Here is a 17823-nt window from a genome sequence, read left to right on the forward strand (position 1 = left end):
ACTCGTCCTGCAGTCCAACGGACTCCTTTCTTGGATTCTTTGTAGAATCTGAGCACTTTCAGTTTGCATTCTGCTCTTCGAGCTCACCTCAGCGCCCCAGACGTTCACAAATGTGATTGCTTTGGTGGGTGCCCATCTTTGCATTTCAGGGACACGTGTATCATGAAGATTCGCTGCTGAAGACAGGATCATCAAGTTGTAGACCACCTGCAGGCTGCAGTCTCCCTGCTGTTCTCCTTGGGGTTCTCTGTCAAAGATGAATATATAAAATTACCCTTAGAGCCTCTGTTTGCTCCCTTTATATTATGGACCTATGTTAAAGTTAAAAACAGAAGACAATACACATGAAAGTAATGCTCCTTATGTTCTCATAAAGTACTCTGTGGTCAACATGTTTCTTGCCTTTCAAGTCCCAAAGGATCTATGGGAATTCCTCAGAACGGTGAAAAACTACCTAATCTCCTTATAGGCAGATATCCTGTCCTGTGTGATCTCACACACTTGTGAATTACTGTCAGTAGTGACAGAACAACTGGATTTGTTTTTTTAAGATGTACTTCCCTGATTTAGGTGTGTATTTTCTGTTAAACACTTCATGACCCAAATCCTTTGATGAATGGGCCCTTTTGGATTTAGGGTCTCAGACTATTTGTAGGTCATTAGCCCCATAGCGCAATCCTCACCTGTACACCTACCCATCTCCAGGATCCTAGAAGTACTCAGAAAAATGAACGCTTTCTGTGACCTACTTGGATTAGGATGCTGAATATAGTAGCCTAAAACACAACCTCGGAATGGTATACTTTGCTGATTATGACATAAAAGTATGTCTGGGTCCTGAAGGATAACATAATTTCCATGTGGTACCAAAACAAACAGGTCACTGTAGGGTTGTGGGCAAGCAGGAGACAGTGAGGCTTTGGATATGGTTTGACCTTAAGGGGATCTCTCTAATGACCAACTATCTAGTGGGCTCTCTGAATATCAGGGTATATAAACGCAGTATGTGTCATCTGGTGGACCATGAACGGCTATTGCACCCAGGGATGGTCCAGTGTACCTTTGTCCAGTGGGATGTTCCTTGGTCAATCTTTTCGCTACAGCTGAGCATGTTCATTTTTAAGTTTATTGAATGCTAGAGTTTCTGCCTTGTGGTTCTCTGGAAAATGTATTCATCCTACAGCAGAACTCTTGTCTTCTGTTTTGCTTTTTTTTTTTTTTTTTTTTATACTGCTGCCACTTCTCCCCAGAGCTCTGAAGGTCAGGAAGGAAAGAGCTCAGATCATCTCGATAACCCTGCATTGGGCCAGGAGAGTATGGTTCCACAACCTGGTGAGCTTGATCATTTTTACCCGCTCCTTTTTCTTCTTTGTGACAAACCTCTGTCCCAGTATCAGGGCATAGTAATGCGCCTCAACTCTTGCAATCTGCACCTATATTTGTGGTTTTTTAGCAGAATCAGCTGAGTAGGTTTGAGCTGCCTGCAGATGTATAGGCGCTCTTTTAATCTGCTCCTAACTTTTGTACCAAATCTATCTACTCTGGTCGCTCTGGGAAGTTTGTGGCTTCGTCTGAGGACCAATAGGTTGGTCCACGTCATGCCAAAGTATGATAGGTGATGTTCTTTACATTATCAATAGTCCAGCGAAGTTTTGCTGCAGGCACTGTTAAAGGTTTTTTTGCCTGTCTAGTCTCTAACCCACCCTCATTGTTTAAGTCACCAGTTGTAATGTGTATTCTGAAAGGGCTCACTTGTTTTCTACTGTACTGTTTATTTTACCTCAGTGGCACCTTAACTTAATTAGGACATTTTTGATGTGCTCAGTTTTTGAGCCTGTGCACAGCTGTCCTTTGAGGCTGTTGACCATTAAATCTGTTTTCAGGAGGGTTCCTAGATTTTTCTTTTAAATTACTAAGGATTACTAGACGGAAGAATAGCGTCTTGTTTGCTGTATTAGTGCTAAAAATGAAGAGCACTTCAGAAGCAAACCTTGTCTTGATAGATCATCCTGTGCATAACAAAATCTATGTTTGGCTATTTAGAAGCCTCCAGAAGGCCTCTGGACTCGTTCCGCCAGAGCCAAGGCTGCCACCAGGGCACTGGGGAGGGATGTTCTGGTGTTGGGCATCTGCCAGGCTGCGATATAGGCATCATTCCACACCGTCGCCAAGCATTACTGTCTGTACTTTGAAGTTTGCAGAGGACCATTTCACCTGCTCAGTTCTACAGGACTTCCCCGTGTGAAATCCATTCCTCTCCACCTTTCAAGAGGTACTGCTTCGATAGGTGACAAATCTATGGTTAAAAGTATCCATCAGGTGAATCTGTTACTTACCTTTGGTAATACTCTTTGTTGTGGATACTGTAGCTGTAGTTTTATGCCCTTCCAGTTCTGTGGAACGTACTGTTGGTATTCTGAAAAACAAAAAAGTCCCAAGTTAGGTTCTGCACACTGTTAAGTTTGAAATATTTCAAGTTTGATCTGCTTCTGAAGGCTCAAAGGAGTTGTTAAAGATAACTTTATAAAACCTTTGTGTCATCACTTCCGGAGACAATACAAGACCGTCGCAGAATCTGATGATGGCAACTGTCAGCACGTAGGAGCAATTGTTTAAAAAAAAAGTTCCAGATCCAGTCAAGCATCTGGGAAAAATTGTAAAGAAGAAGATTCTGCTGTTAGAGTATCCACCAGAAAGTGAAGCTAAAGGTAAATAATTTGTTTGCTTTAGCCCATCACCCCTTGTAGCTACACTGTTGCAGACACATTTCAATAAAATCTGGAGCTAGTCTCCCTGGCTGGATATTGGCCAGGAATGCAAGATTTGCTTTACTCCGGTGACTGAAGATGCTTGTGCTGGGCCACGCTCGTGCAGCAGGTAATCTGTTAGTTTCTGCCTGAGCAGCCAAGTCTATCTTCTGACTCCTCCTCAACTTCCCTGATGGAGTCCAGGTCTTGCGCTGCACAGATTGCAATTAGAGGAAGATGGCTACCCAGCCGTTAAGTGGTCAGTCTCAGAAAAAGGAAACTCTAAGTGGCCTTGTCTACCAGTGGTCAAACATGTCACCTCTTGCCCCCAAAACAAAAGAAATGTCAAAAAAGAAGTGGAGGCACTAGGTACCAACGAAATAGACCCTCAGAATACCCAGCTGCACTAGCCTATCCACCCAGACATCAGAAGCACACTATACCCAGAAATATGCTACCTAGGAATATGCAACACTGCTTTCGCGTTCCTGATAGAGCTGAAATGGTGCTGGTCTCTGCACTATAACGACAAGACTCTCAGGAGTTTCTCGATTCCAGCAGTGCACCTCTAGGATTCAGCTCCAGTTGTTTCGTTCAGTGAAGGTGTCTCAGTGGCAGACAGGTCAGTCTTGTGTTATCCTTTGTACCAGGAGCCATCTGGTCTAAGAGGTACGAAAAGCCTTAATTGTGAGGGTTAATATAGCTCATTTTAGGTATAGTAATACGTACATTTAAAATTATAATAGTAAAAGTATTAATCACTAAAATATTTTTTCACTTAATATTTTCTTAATACTTTACTTAATATTTGCTCTGATATTTCTGACTAAAGGACCTTACTGGGAGCTAATGTGCATGAGACAATAGAATAAGGGCCGGAGTGGATGCTGATAGTAAATAGTGATTGGCACAATTTCTGGAGGCATGCATAGAATTTATTATCTAGTTTCTGTTTGTAAAGGCTCATTGGTTGTACTTAAGTGTACTGATTTATTGATTGATTGTCAAGCTCCACAACATGTTTGAAAGTGAGCTCAACTACACTTAAGTGACTCCTCCAAAATGCTCTCCCCATCCCCATAGCCACTAACAGGCAGCATGCGTCACTCATTGCACTCAATGAAGTTCTAAAAAATTTGGGGGTCTGTTCACAAAGGTAAATGTACACACACAAATCTGCTCAAATGTAAATCTACTCTTCACCTAGGTGTAAATGAACACGTTGTGCTACTCATTATTTCAAAGTGTATACTTATACCTAAAGTATTGGCTTACAAGTGCCTACATTCTTAATTCAGCAGGCGGAGGCACCCAAAACTGAATTCACAAGGGTGAAGTTACAACTGATCGCTTTTCCCATGTATGTGGAGATATCTGCCACCGTAGTAGGGATCTCTGTATTGGGAAATTGAAGTGTTTTATTATTAAAGAAAAAACGGAACTAGTAAAATAAAATAGTGTAGTAATCAGCTCATTAAACTAAATGTGTAATTAAGATACATATATTTAAATTTTTAATATTATTTCTTAATGAATAATTTAAAGAAAACTCTACCAGAGGAACATTTGTATTCAATGTGAATTAAATTTCGTTAAAGGTTGTGTCGTATTAGTTTAAAAATCATCTTTGTTTCAAACACGAGTAATTTATTTTTTAAATTAAGTTTATTATTAAATGTTAAAATAAAACAATAAGTATATGTAAATAACGTTTATATTAAAAGTCGAAATAACTAAAAAAAAAATCCTTGAGTCTCCGTATGCTACCTCCCGCGCCTGCAGAGTAACCTGCCTTTCTTACACTATCATGCTTGTTTGCGGCTCTGAATCATGATTTAACCATATTGCAGTGAAATGTTCAATGTAAACAGTTTTCTTCACTTTACATGTTTGATTTCAACAGGGATATAGAACACTTAAACCAAGTGAGAGATTTCTACATGTCTAAGAAAATAACACGAAGCAATACCGATGAAATGGACGTGAGGGTTCGAGATCCAGGGACCGATAGTGCCAGCACCGCTCCGAGGAGCACGGAGGAGTCGTTATCCGAAGATGTGTTCACCGAATCCGAACTCTCTCCAATACGGGAGGAACTTGTGTCCTCAGATGAGCTTCGACAAGATAAGTCATCTGGCGCTTCATCCGAATCCGTCCAGACAATAACTCAAATGAACTCTGACTGTTTAACCAGCATATTAGACTCTGCGGATGCACCTGGCGATGGTAAACCTAGTTTTCAGTTATCTGCTGATGATAGTGGTTTTTTGAGTCATGCCAATGATTTGGAAAAGCCTGAAACTGCAATGCATGATGTGGAGGATTCAGTAATTAACCAGGTTAAAGGGGCCACTGCCAGAACACTAGAAGGCACCAATCTACAAGGAGGTGTACTTGAAGGGACTGCCTCCAAGCAGCTTTGTAAAAATGTTGATAATGCAATAAAGGACGAATGTGCGATGAAGGCTGAAAATGCACTTAGTACTGACACAGCTCCCGAGTCCCCAACAAAGGAAATCACTGACAAGGTTAAATTGTCAAAACAGCCGAGTCGAGATTCTGAGGCAGAAGTGGAGGAGCTACGACAACTTTGGAAAACCCACACTATGCAACAGGCCATGCAGCAGAGGGAAAACATGCAGCAGGCCTCGCAAAAAGAAACCAAGCACCGTGCTCCGACGACAGATGCGCATGCAGAGGGTAAGCTCCCGGTGTAAGCGTGATGACATAACACTGGCGATTCTCTTTATGGAGAACTGCAGTTAGTATAAGCTCAGGCAGACCTTTCAAGCTACTCAAATGTTTTTAAATGCTTTGAAGTTTAACATGTTTATAGGGCATCCTCTTTCTCTTTCACAAATCTTCACAGTGAGGACTCCTTGCAAGATAACCACACATCAGTTTATTCCTGGATTTTAATACCATTTAAATCAAAAACATAGGTGTAGTTACCATAGTATCAGGAATTAAAATGCCTTTCTAGAGTTTGAAAGTCCCTTAACTTATCAGTTGCAAATGCTGGCATACCTCTTTAATCATTTATACATGTAGTCGTTTTAGAAATTCTGTCATTAAGAAAATAAGGACTGTGTTTGCCTCCTAATGTTTTTCCTCATCAAATTACTATTTCTTCCCAGAAAACCCTCTATCAGAATGCTAATGTTAACATAGTCATTGTATAGTTTCTAAAACCATTACAAAGAGCAAATTACTGATTAAAAACAGGTAATCAAAAGTGCTATGTGCAACCGGACAATATTCCCATATGATCCTTAATAAAAACCTCCAATTGGTAGAAACCAACAACAAAGAGCAAATTACTAATTAAACAAATGATCAAAAGTGCTGTGTACAGATAGACAGTAATCACTTGTTCATCCTTAATAAAAAGCCTACCGTATGCAGAAGCCAATCTATCACTAACACAATCCAAGTACCATTCACAACGACTAATAGACAATATTTATCTTTGAAATAAAAATGATAAAAGTTGTAACCGTTACCAATAAGTTGGATCCTACTGAATCGAGTAATGTATTCATATTTCTGTTGCGGGGGCAGGATGTTTTGTTTGAGGCACTGCCTAACTGTCTCCTGATCCAGCTGAAGTATTTTACAGTAATTGAGAACCCCCTGCAAAACAGCCCAAATGACCAGCTAAAACATTCAGGAGTACTACGAGCAGATGGAAAATGTACAGTTACAGTGTCATATCTTCTGTAGTAGGCTGAACTTGCATACTGAAACCAAAATGCTACGGCAGTGCTTAGCTTTAAATGGGGCTGGGTTTTATTGCAACTAGCAGCCGCTGATTGACTAAGCAGCAGTCTTAGTGTTTTGACAAATTTAGCACATTTCGCCAGTGCCCACGGAGTCACGGTCTTTAAGCAAATGGAAGATACGTACTGACGTGTGCACCCCAATAGCCAGAAAGAGCAGTTTAAGAAGCAGTCTCCTTTGATGGTCGAGGGCTGGACGACTATATAGCAAATGTAACCATGATTCGTGCTAATAGTTGCATATCCTACAGGCTCTATTATCTCTTAAACCCACCCAGCTGGATTGAAATCTCTTATCGGGAGCGCTAACAGTCTCATATAAAGAATCTGCCTTTGTGTTTCAACGTTTATGGATTCCATAAAATAGGGTTGTGGTTTCCCCTTCAGACAAGAGTTGTTCAGAGACTGAAACAATGCAGAGTTATCACCCAATGATAAATCTTGTTCATAGGAGATCCTTTTCATTTCCTTGTTAATTGCCATCCTCCAGGAAGAATGTGGGATAGCTCCGTCATGAAGGACTGCTTCCACTAGCCATAGGATCAAGATTCCGGCTCTCAACTGGCTGGACCAGAAATTGCCTGGGGTTTCAAAAATAAATTTCAGGGAGCTTTTAAAGAATTTGTTTGAGCCACCCTGGTTCTACTATAGAATTTCAGCAGGGAAGCTTTGCATTTTAGTGTTTGGTTTACTAACCGCAATTCTGGCCTTAATCTTGGGCGGCGTGCGTTGGAATGTTTTTTTATATGCCCTACAGTGAAGTTCTAAGATTTTTCCAGTGCTCCAGGGTATGCATAATGACTGTACTGTAATGCTGGAAGTAACGCTTCATTCATTACTCTTAGAATTGGGGGCCCTAGTGTACTGCTTATAGAACAATTCAGTTGCCCAATTCCATAGGTAATGGCAGCAGTTTTTTATTAGTTCTTTCATGTATTTCTGCTTTTCCATTGCCACTAAACCACACACCCAGATAGTTGTAATTCCTTGACGTGCTAATTTTCTTACTGGCCAGGAGTCATGTAGTAGTCTTGTTGCACCAATATCTTCCAAAAATCAGGACTTTTCTTTTGTCCTGATTAACCTGCAATTGATTTATTTCATTGAATTCATTCAGGGCATCCGGTGCCCTTTGCAATCCTGATTTGGTATGGTCCGTAATCACAATGTCATCTGCATATTATATGGTTTGCAGCCTGATATTTCATAACTTTAGTAAGGACCAGTGAGCTGGAATGCAATGATTTTTCTAAATCAGCTCTGTAGAAGTTTAACAGTAGGAGGGCCAAAAAAACACATACCTGCTTTAGACCACAATTCATATAAATTTTAAGTAACTGTACCAGGGCCGTTTCTCACCTGAACCCAGGTCTTAGTATATATAGAGATTCTCCAGTATTGGGGTATCTTTCATAGATTCACATGCTTGAATCATTCCCCGTCGTCGAAGTGGGAGTCCCACGGTACATAGAAAGCAATAAATAGAGAAAAACTTTTCTTTTCTTTTTTTTTCATTGAAGTCAATAGGAAAAAACACATTCAATTGTAGAACTATCAGCCTCTTTAGAAAGAGCCCAAACTTCAACCAATCAGGCGTGACTACCCCTTTAGAACCCTCAGCACAGAGGCTCAGTCTGTCAGATTTTCTACTGCACGTCGTGTGTAAGGGAGTCTCCCTGAGCTTTGCTCAGTTTTCTATCTCTTCAAGAGAAATCTTTAGAAATTTTCACTTGACTTTTTTCTACAAGACTTTTTCCATCATGTCTACAAGAAAAGGTCTTTTTAGGCCTTGTGGGACCTGTGGCAAATTGAGACTTCACTGTGAGGATCCTCACAAAGAATGTATCTATTGCTTACATCCAGAGCATAAGGTCAAGGACTGTAAGATCTGCAGGACCTTTCCTAACAAGACTCTGAGGGACAGAGAAGCCAGGCTCCTACTTTGGCTCCAGAAAAAGAAGGCAAGAGAAGCTCTTTCTGAAGAGGAGAGTGACACTTCAGTGACCTCAAAGAAAAGGAAGAGGTCTGTGGAGAGCTTATCCCCTACAAGCAGTAAGTCAGCCAAGAAGCTGCATGTTTTTAAGGACACGGGGGATCTACCTTCAACATCCAAGGTAGCATGTGGCAGGGTTCACTCAGAGCCATCCACACCTGCTTCTTCTTCAAAGAAGCTTAAGAAGCCTTCAAGCTCACTGCCTCCGTCGACGTCCAAAAAATCGACACCGTCGACGAGCGCTCCGTCGACGACAGGTCTCCCTGTGACGACGACTACAGTGACGGCTACGTTTACAGCTCCTCCATCACCGATGATAGTAACTTCGTCTCCGCTGTCATCTACGACGATAACATCGGAGAGTCTAAAGTATGGTCCGTTGTCGTCGCACACTTTGAAGATCACAAAGAAGCCGTCGACGGGTAAGAAGCTAAAATCTGTGCCGTCGACGCATTCATCGACGAAGAAATTCAGAAGGTCGCCGTCGGCTTCGCCGACGAAGATTCCATCGACGCGCCTGACAACGACAACTCCGTCAACGACAACCCCGTCGACGGGTGGTGTAGTGACATTGACTTCGTCGACGAGACCTTCGTCGACACTGGTATCACCGACACCAACTACACCGACTGCACCGTCGACGAGGACACCATCGACGAGTGCTCCGTCGACGACAGTTCCGTCGATGACTCATTATCTTACATCTCCTTACCTACCGCAAAGGATTTTACCTGTGCAGAGCAAGTCATCTTTATTGCTGCCATCACATACATCGCCCAGCAAGGTTGCACCAGTTCCTCCGCAGCATCTTTTTGCTGATGATGATGATGACGGCGATGGTTACTCTGATGACGGATTTTTTCCGGTAGCACGTAGTCCATCCGAACTACGTATAAAGTGCCAAGAGGAAGATGAAGAGGAGGATCTTCAGCCTTTTCCGGACCAACAGGATCAAGGGCATTTCCAACAACAAGAACAGACAGTACAGATGCCGGTCTCGTTGATTAACAACCTTCAACAAATGATGCAGGACTACTATGCGAGGTTTCCCCCGCCTGGTTCTTCTACACCGGTACAACCTCCACAGACACCAGTGTCCACTCCGGCTAGGCCTTCAGAATTTCCGGACCCTACCACAGCACCTCCATCGGTTCAGGGTATTGCATCACCGTCATCCGAGGAGGAACAGGAGGAAGGGGAGATACAGGACTCAGATTCTCTCACACCGGAGTGGGATGAGTATCAGATCCAGACTCCATCTCCGTCTACACCACCGCCAGTGGACTCTCCACTGCAGGACATTGGGGGTTTCCATAGTGTCATGGAAAGAGCTGCAAAAAGGTTCCAGCTACCGATTGCGTCAAAACAATCAGACTGCTTTCTTTATGATTTTAAAGAAGACACTAGAAAATCGGTAAGGGCCATTCCCATTGTCGATTTCATCTGGGAAGAGGGCCTAAAAGTCATGCAGACTCCGTCCTCCATTCCTGCAGTCTTGCCCAGACTAGAGAAAAAATATAAGGCACCAGACAACTCCCCAGCATGTTTGATCAGCCATCCTAAGCCGGATTCGGTTATTTCACAAGCAGCTCAGAGGAGGTCCAGGAATCCGTCGGCTTCTCTGACTGCCCCCCCAGACAAGGAAGGACGTCGTTTGGACTCCATAGGCAAGAAATTTTGAACTATGGGTGCCACCACGGTTAGAGCGGCTAACTCTCTAGCAATACTTGGGAGATACGATCGCCAGATGTGGTCTGACATGTCACAATTCATTGATATGTTACCTGAGACCAGCAGAGCAGAAGCACGCAGAATTCTGCAAGAAGGAGAAAAGATTTCGGCTGAAATCATAGACTCTGCCATTGATGTTTCTTCCACAGGATTTCGACAATTGGCCGGGGCGGCTGTGCTCAGACGCCAAGGGTGGCTAAAAGCTAACTCTTTTAGGCCTGAAGTTCAATTGAAGGTTCTGGACATGCCGTATGATGGCGAGCTTTTGTTTGGCAAACATGTCGACGAGGCATTGCAGTCTATTAAGGCAGACACTGAAACAGCCAGATCACTTGCAACGCTTCAGTACAAAAGGCAACCCTTTCGGGGAGCGAGAGGGAGAGGAACCCTTTCACATAGAGGAGGCTTTCAACAATATCGACCTTACTCCTCTTACCAAGGGCAATTTTGCTCAACCTACGGACAGCAACAGCCGCATTCCTTTCGTCAGCAATCATCAGCTCGCTTCAGACAACAAACGAGAGGAAAGTCTGCTTTCAGAGCCAAAGAAACAACAAGAAAGCAGTGACCCTCATCAAGTGTCTGCACCCAGCCCCTATATCAACACTCTTATAGGGGGCACAAATTCCGAATTTCTACACCAATGGTCCAGAATAACAACAGACAAATGGGTTTTAGATATTATCAATTCGGGGCATACACTAGAATTCAATCAACCTCCCCCTCAAGTACCACCAAAAGGCCCCCCGCCAGCCCATCTCAACGAGCTTATGGAACAGATTGCTATCTTAATGAGCAAGGGAGCAATAGAGATCGTGCCAAGAAGCCAGAGGGGGAACAGGTTTTTACTCCAGTTTTTTCCTTATCAGGAAGAAGACCGGAGACTGGAGGCCTATTCTAGATCTTCGTTCGCTCAACAAATACCTCAAGAAGCAATCTTTTCGCATGATCTCTCTTCAAGACGTTCTGAGCCTGCTCAACCGGGGGGATTTTATGACATCGTTAGATCTTCAGGACGCATATTTCCACCTTCCAATTCACCCCAATCATCGGAAATTCTTGCGGTTCAGGGTCGCAGGCATTCATTACCAGTTCAGAGTGCTTCCTTTTGGCCTCAGGTCGGCTCCAAGAGTGTTCACCAAGGTTTTGGCGCCAGTGGCAGCCCACCTCAGACAATTAGGGGTACAGGTGTTCCCGTACCTAGACGACTGGCTAATAAAGGCACGTACAGCGTCGAAGGCTGCCAGAGACACGGAGACATGTCTCTCCCTTTTCGGAGCTTTGGGTTTGACAGTCAATTACCCCAAGTCTCACCTAGAACCCACTCAGAACATCACGTTTCTAGGAGCCATCTTAGACACTCTGCAAGCGAAAGCCTTTGCTTCGCAGGACAGAAGAAAGAAACTTCGAAACTTAGCAGCACGGCTCAGCAAAAGAAGGTCCGTTTCAGTGCGGGCTTACAAGTCTTTTCTAGGGATACTATCGTCTTCCATTCCGTTGATAAGGAACTGTCGTCTGCACATGAGGACTCTTCAACAACAACTAGACAACCAATGGAAACAGACAGAAGGCTCTTTCGACGAGGTAGTACAAATAACCCCTTCAGCGAAACAAGCTTTCAGGTGGTGGAAGGAAACTCCCCTAGTCTCAGACGGACTGTCATTTCTAAAGGACAGGACCATGCACATAGTAACAACAGACGCACCCCTGGAGGGATGGGGTGCTCATTTACAGAATCTTTGCGTTAGGGGAAAGTGGTCCACTCAAGAATCAACTCTCCACATAAATGTATTAGAGTTAAGAGCGGTGGCTTTGGCACTCAAATCCTTCCTCACGAACATCAGAGGCTCTTCAGTTTTGATAAGGACGGACAACACCACGGTCATGCATTATATCAACAAGCAGGGAGGCACAAGATCTCGAGCATTATCTCTGGAGGCGCAGAAGCTGTGGCATTGGGTGATTCAGCATCGAATCTCCATCCGAGCAGAACATCTCCCAGGGATCACCAACACCTGGGCAGATGCCTTGAGCAGGAATCGAACCAGCTGCCACGAGTGGGAACTCAATCAATCGGTTCTCGACAGTCTCTTTCGTTGTTGGGGCAAACCCGCTCTAGATCTGTTCGCGACCAGAGACAGCAAGAAATGCCGACACTTCGCAAGCTGGCGTCCGCAGAGGGGTTCGAAGGGGAATGCGTTTTTGATCAGATGGTCTGGGATTTATGCATACGCTTTTCCCCCGCTGCCACTCATCCCGAGGCTTCTGCTAAAGATGAAGAGGGAACAATGCAGGATTCTTCTAATCGCGCCCAGGTGGCCACGCCAGTTCTGGTTCACAGAACTTCTATTGCTATCGGAACAACCTCACATTCGGCTGAAGGCAGTACCGGATCTGTTGACAATGAGCCAGGGTCAGGTTCGTCATCCCAACCCGACATCTCTTCGTTTATCAGCCTGGCTCCTGAATTCTATGAATTCGATAGATTAAATATTCCTCCGGATTGCAGAGAGGTGCTTGCCTGTGCCAGAGCTCAGTCTACAAATCGCACATACAAGTTCAAGTGGAAGAAGAGGTTTTGCTTGTGGTGCACAGCTTCCAACATCCATCCTCTAACATCATCTCCTGAACAAATTTTGCCATATTTATTGCATTTGGCTAAATCCGGTCTTTCACATTCATCGATTAAGGTGCATCTGGCTGCCATATCATGTTTCCGACAAACGTCTGTCACCTTCACTATGGTCCTCCAGAATAATAAAATAAACGAACCAGTAGTTTTAAGAACATTTTTTCCAAATCCTCAAACGGCAGCGGAACGAGCTCTGCATTCTTTAGACATTAAGCGCTGTTTAAAGTTCTATATAGAAAGGACAAGTGGTTTCCGTAAATCTGAACAATTATTTATCAGCTATGGAAAGATCAATCACGGTAACGCAGTTACTAAACAAACTATAGCGCGCTGGATCTCTTCCGCCATTCAGTTGACCCACCAGTTGGCGGGGAAGCCATTATCATCCAATGTCCGAGCGCAATTCACTAGAGCGGTATCCACTTCCACAGCTCTGTTCGCTGGAATCCCTCTGAACCAGATCTGCAGGGCGGCAACATGGACACGTGCTCATACTTTCACCCAGCATTACTGCCTGGAAGCTACTGACAAGGTGGATGCTGCGGTTGGACAAGCAGTTTTTCACAATTTGTTCACATAAGGTGAGCCTATAATCTCTACCCTCCGTCCTCTGGGTATTGTTTGAAGTATAATTTAAAGTATATAGTTGCATATGTGTAGCTATGGATACATATGTTTTTATATAGATAAAGGTGTATGTGTAGGTATATATATATATATATATATATATATATATATATATATATACATATATATATATATGTGTGTATATATATGTATATGTGTGTGTATATTTATATATCAGGGTTTTTTATATATATATATATAGATGGATACTATATGTAGTTAATATGGTTAGCACTTAATTTGCAGATGTTAATTGCTTATATAGATTCAGACAACATGCATTATAATTATGCATGCTATTAGTGCTACAAGAAGTAACATTTTGTTATTACTGCTGGCTATTCTGATTCAAGCATGTGAATCTATGAAAGATACCCCAATACTGGAGAAGAAAATGAGTTACTTACCTGTAACTGTGGTTCTCCAGTATTGGTATCTTTCATAGATTCACATGCGACCCACCCTCCTCCCCAGAGAGGCTCACCTTCTTGGATTTTTTCCTGTATTCTCTAGTGCGGAGAAATCTGACAGACTGAGCCTCTGTGCTGAGGGTTCTAAAGGGGTGGTCACGCCTGATTGGTTGAAGTTTGGGCTCTTTCTAAAGAGGCTGATAGTTCTACAATTGAATATGTTTTTTCCTATTGACTTCAATGAAAAAAAAAGAAAAGAAAAGTTTTTCTCTATTTATTGCTTTCTATGTACCGTGGGACTCCCACTTCGACGACGGGGAATGATTCAAGCATGTGAATCTATGAAAGATACCAATACTGGAGAACCACAGTTACAGGTAAGTAACTCATTTTCTTACAGCTCTTAAAAGAATATGGGGTATGGCCCAAGCATCTAACTTCCTCCAAAGGGTTGCCCAACCCACTCTATCAGGCCACACTGCAGTCTATGAAGCAGCACAAAAGCAATCTTTTGTAAAGCTTGATGTCTAAGGAAGGATAATGATAGTATATTATCTATTGTTGATGCCCCGCTCAAAATCCTGATTGAAAGAATGGCAAAATACTGTTTGGGTGCCCAGGTTTCCAGGTGCTCCAGCAGAGTTTGAGCATACATTTTTGCTTCAACGTCCAGTAGTGCTATCATTCGGTAATTTGGGGCTATGGTCCGATCTCCATTTTAAATATTGGACATAGGATGGATCCTTTCAAGGCCTCTGGAATGGTAGCAGTTTTAAAGGCATAGTTGGGCTAACCTTTCTGGGCCAAAACAGATGACCCAATCCTTTAGTTGTAGGCAGCTCGCTTGACAACTCCTTCCAGCGTGAACAACTCAAGGCATCAAAACGCACTTCTCCCATATTTTGGGTGCAGTCGATCATTAAGGCACGTGACCCTGTGGTTACTTCAGGTTTCCAGGCTCGGCTTTTTCCTAGTGTGACCTTTGGGACGGTTGAGGTTGTCTGATCCCAAGGTGAATGTAGTAATACGTTGGGGTATTTTGGGGGAGTGGGTTTATACAGATTGATCCCACATTCTGATATGATTTTTTTTCTCTCCACAAAGCATCCCTCTGGTCTTCTCTTCTCCATCCTGTCGTTGTGATGTCTCCTTTCGAATGAAAAGATGGTGGATCGAAATTCACCCATTCCAGATCCTCCAAGGTTATATGTTTTAGATCGGGGATGTGGCTGAACTGTCTCAGCAGAGTCCCTCTGTTGAGGATGTCCTGGTGTCCTTTAGGGCAATACCTGGGTATGAAGACACATTTCAAGTGGTCAGAGCCTTCTACCTCCCTGCCAGCCTGAAGGACTGGCTGTGAATGCTCAGTATAGGTGGTTGGAAATTCTGTGTGCCCTCACTAGTCATGCTTGTTTAGGGGTGGCTGAATAGTGGGATTCAACAAGTGGTCTCCAACTGCGAAACAGAGTTTGTTGCAGGAAGGATTTCATACTCAGTTGTGACATGTTCAGATGGGTTTGCACTCACTGAAGGGCCGTGTATTTAATTTCCTTGGTAGTGGTCTACAGGGAGATCTGTAAATAACCATTCAAATGGAGTGCTTCTCTTCTTGGGCGTTCTGCCTTCTCCTTGTTTTTGAGCTGAGCTGAGCTTCAGTACTTCTGAATATTAGGCAGTGTTGGAAACCTGGCCACTTTTTCCGTAGGCCGTGTCATCTGTACAGTAGCACTGCGAGCTCCAGGGTGTCAATTGGGGCTTCCTCTGGTACACCCATTCCCACATTCAGTGAGCTCAGGGTCTCACTCAGATCACAGCTTATTTCCTGTATCATTGGCTCACCTCTGTCTGCATTAGCTTTTGCAGCACCAACCAGAGCCTCAAGAACCTCAGAGAGTGCTTAGCTTATTAATGATTGGGGAGCATGTACAGGGTTTGTCCTTCTTGATTTCACTTCTTTTTAACTGTAGTCTACTCATTATATTCCCCAGATCTGCCAAATGCATTGCTAGTGACTGTATTAAGTCAATCTGTAGTACCATTTTGCTTGATTGCCGAAGAAGGGCCCTGAGATTTGGTCCTGGAAGGCTCTGATTGCTGACAATGTGTGAATTTTAGATGCCTAAGTTGTGTCCCAGTTAGGTTGGATGTTTTGTCCATCGACCTTCGTCCGATTAATGGAGTTTGACTGAGAATCTCATCTATTTGGGTCTCATTGGTAGCTAGGAAGCGGTCCGAAAGATTTCCCAATTCCTGATCTGTTATTCTTTCCCTTCTAGTTATCGAAGGAATGTTAGTTGGAATGTTTGTTGTAGTAGTTACATGTTTGTCATCAAAGTCCTCTATAATCCCCTTGTTCTTGGATTTGATGAACCTGGGCTTCTACCATAATCTTTGTTTGGCTTAGATTCTATAGTTATTTCTCTGCCTTCACTGTTTATTGATAAGTTTGGTGTATTTGCTATATTTGGAGGCTTTATATTGTTGCCTTCGAGCTCATCAAACTCTCTACGGACACTGGGTCTGTCAACAGTGAAGGGGGCGTGACCCCTGTGGATTGCATATTAGCACTTCCAAAGTCCCCTCTGCTATTAACTTCGGACAAGATTGCGACCTTCGGAATTTGATGTCAGCCACCAGTGATGTCTCCCAGGTTAAACTTTGAGTAGTATTATAGGATCTGTTTACTGGACTAAAAAAGTGCTTGGAGCCATAGGCATCTAAGTCCTGGGCTCAACCCTCTAATATTAGTTCTCGGTGCTCACAAGTTGCCTTCTGAAAGTAATTCCTGGTCGGCTCCTTTTCAGAGTGAGTCATCCGAGGACAAGGACCGTTAGTGTAATCCCTCAAACCCCTCTTCTCTCCGTTCCCCAGAAGTGAGGAAGTAGCGGGAACAAGAGGGGGTAGCTGCATTGGCAGGTGTCCATTGGTTCGGTTAATTATCATTTACCAATGTGCTGTTTCTGTCTCACTATTGCTGATGAACTGGCGCCTTTCATCTTTTTAAAAGTTTGTTTGCCCCCAGTGTGATTACATATACTAGATAGTCTCCTGCCTGTAGGAGTGCTAGACTAATGTCTTTGAAGCAGCGCCACCCCATCTCCCTTTAGGCTCAGAGGCCCTTACCAAGGCTCCTACTAAAGGCCAAGCACCGAGAGAGGCATGAGCATGCTGCGAAGGCCTTTAGAACCACTACTCGGGCTACTGCATCCAGCTGCCGTTGAGTTCACCGAAAGGAAGGAGGCACAGCACCCTGTGAGGAGGAGGGAGCTCTCTCGGGCCATCTTTTAAGTTTAGTTGGCCTTGATGTTTTCCTAGCGTGCACCCCCTGGAATCCTTGCTGGGAGATCTGCTGAGGGTTAGATGTATTTTGATAAGCTCCAGCCCCCGGGATCCCTGGGTAATGTCTTTAGATCAGCACTGCTTCACTCCCCTCCCCGTAAATCCCTGGGTATTATATTTAAAGCAGCGCCACCACACCTCCCTTATTTCTCAAGGCTACTACCACAGCCACAACCTTGGTTGGGTGCTAGGAGAGGCACAAGCATGCTGCCTTTAAATCAGTTATTCAGGCCTGCCGCATCCGGGTGTTCTTCGATCAAGTCAAGGCTTGCACTCCTGAGCCACCAATCGCTCCCTCTGGCAACCACATCCAGTTCCCCTCACGACCTCCAATTGCGGCCTCCAATCACCCTTGGACTGTAGTGCCGATGCTGGAATAATTCAGAGGGATGTGTGGTGTGGGTGATACTGCATACTGGATAGAAACTATGCAACTCCGCACTGGGAACAGGCGTGAAACACTGATAGCACACTGGTGCCACACTAACCTGCGGGAGACAAACGCGTGCTGGCCACAAGCACCACCCGAGCCTGGCTCAGCCACCAATGGCAGAACCTAAACCTG

The 17823-nt window shown here is 43.8% G+C and overlaps 1 protein-coding gene across 8 annotated transcripts in view; it reads left to right on the forward strand.

The window, feature by feature from the left end:
- Positions 1–17823, forward strand: part of OXR1 (oxidation resistance 1) — a 1752159-nt gene that overhangs the window by 1380591 nt on the left and 353745 nt on the right. For all 8 annotated transcript variants that reach the window (XM_069220614.1, XM_069220609.1, XM_069220613.1 and 5 more), the window contains one exon: positions 4651–5447. In XM_069220614.1, coding sequence (XP_069076715.1) covers positions 4651–5447 — 797 coding nt within the window. The remainder of the gene's footprint in view (positions 1–4650; positions 5448–17823) is intronic.

This window comes from Pleurodeles waltl, chromosome 2_2, assembly GCF_031143425.1.
Source record: "Pleurodeles waltl isolate 20211129_DDA chromosome 2_2, aPleWal1.hap1.20221129, whole genome shotgun sequence".
NCBI classification, from domain to species: Eukaryota; Metazoa; Chordata; class Amphibia; order Caudata; family Salamandridae; genus Pleurodeles; species Pleurodeles waltl.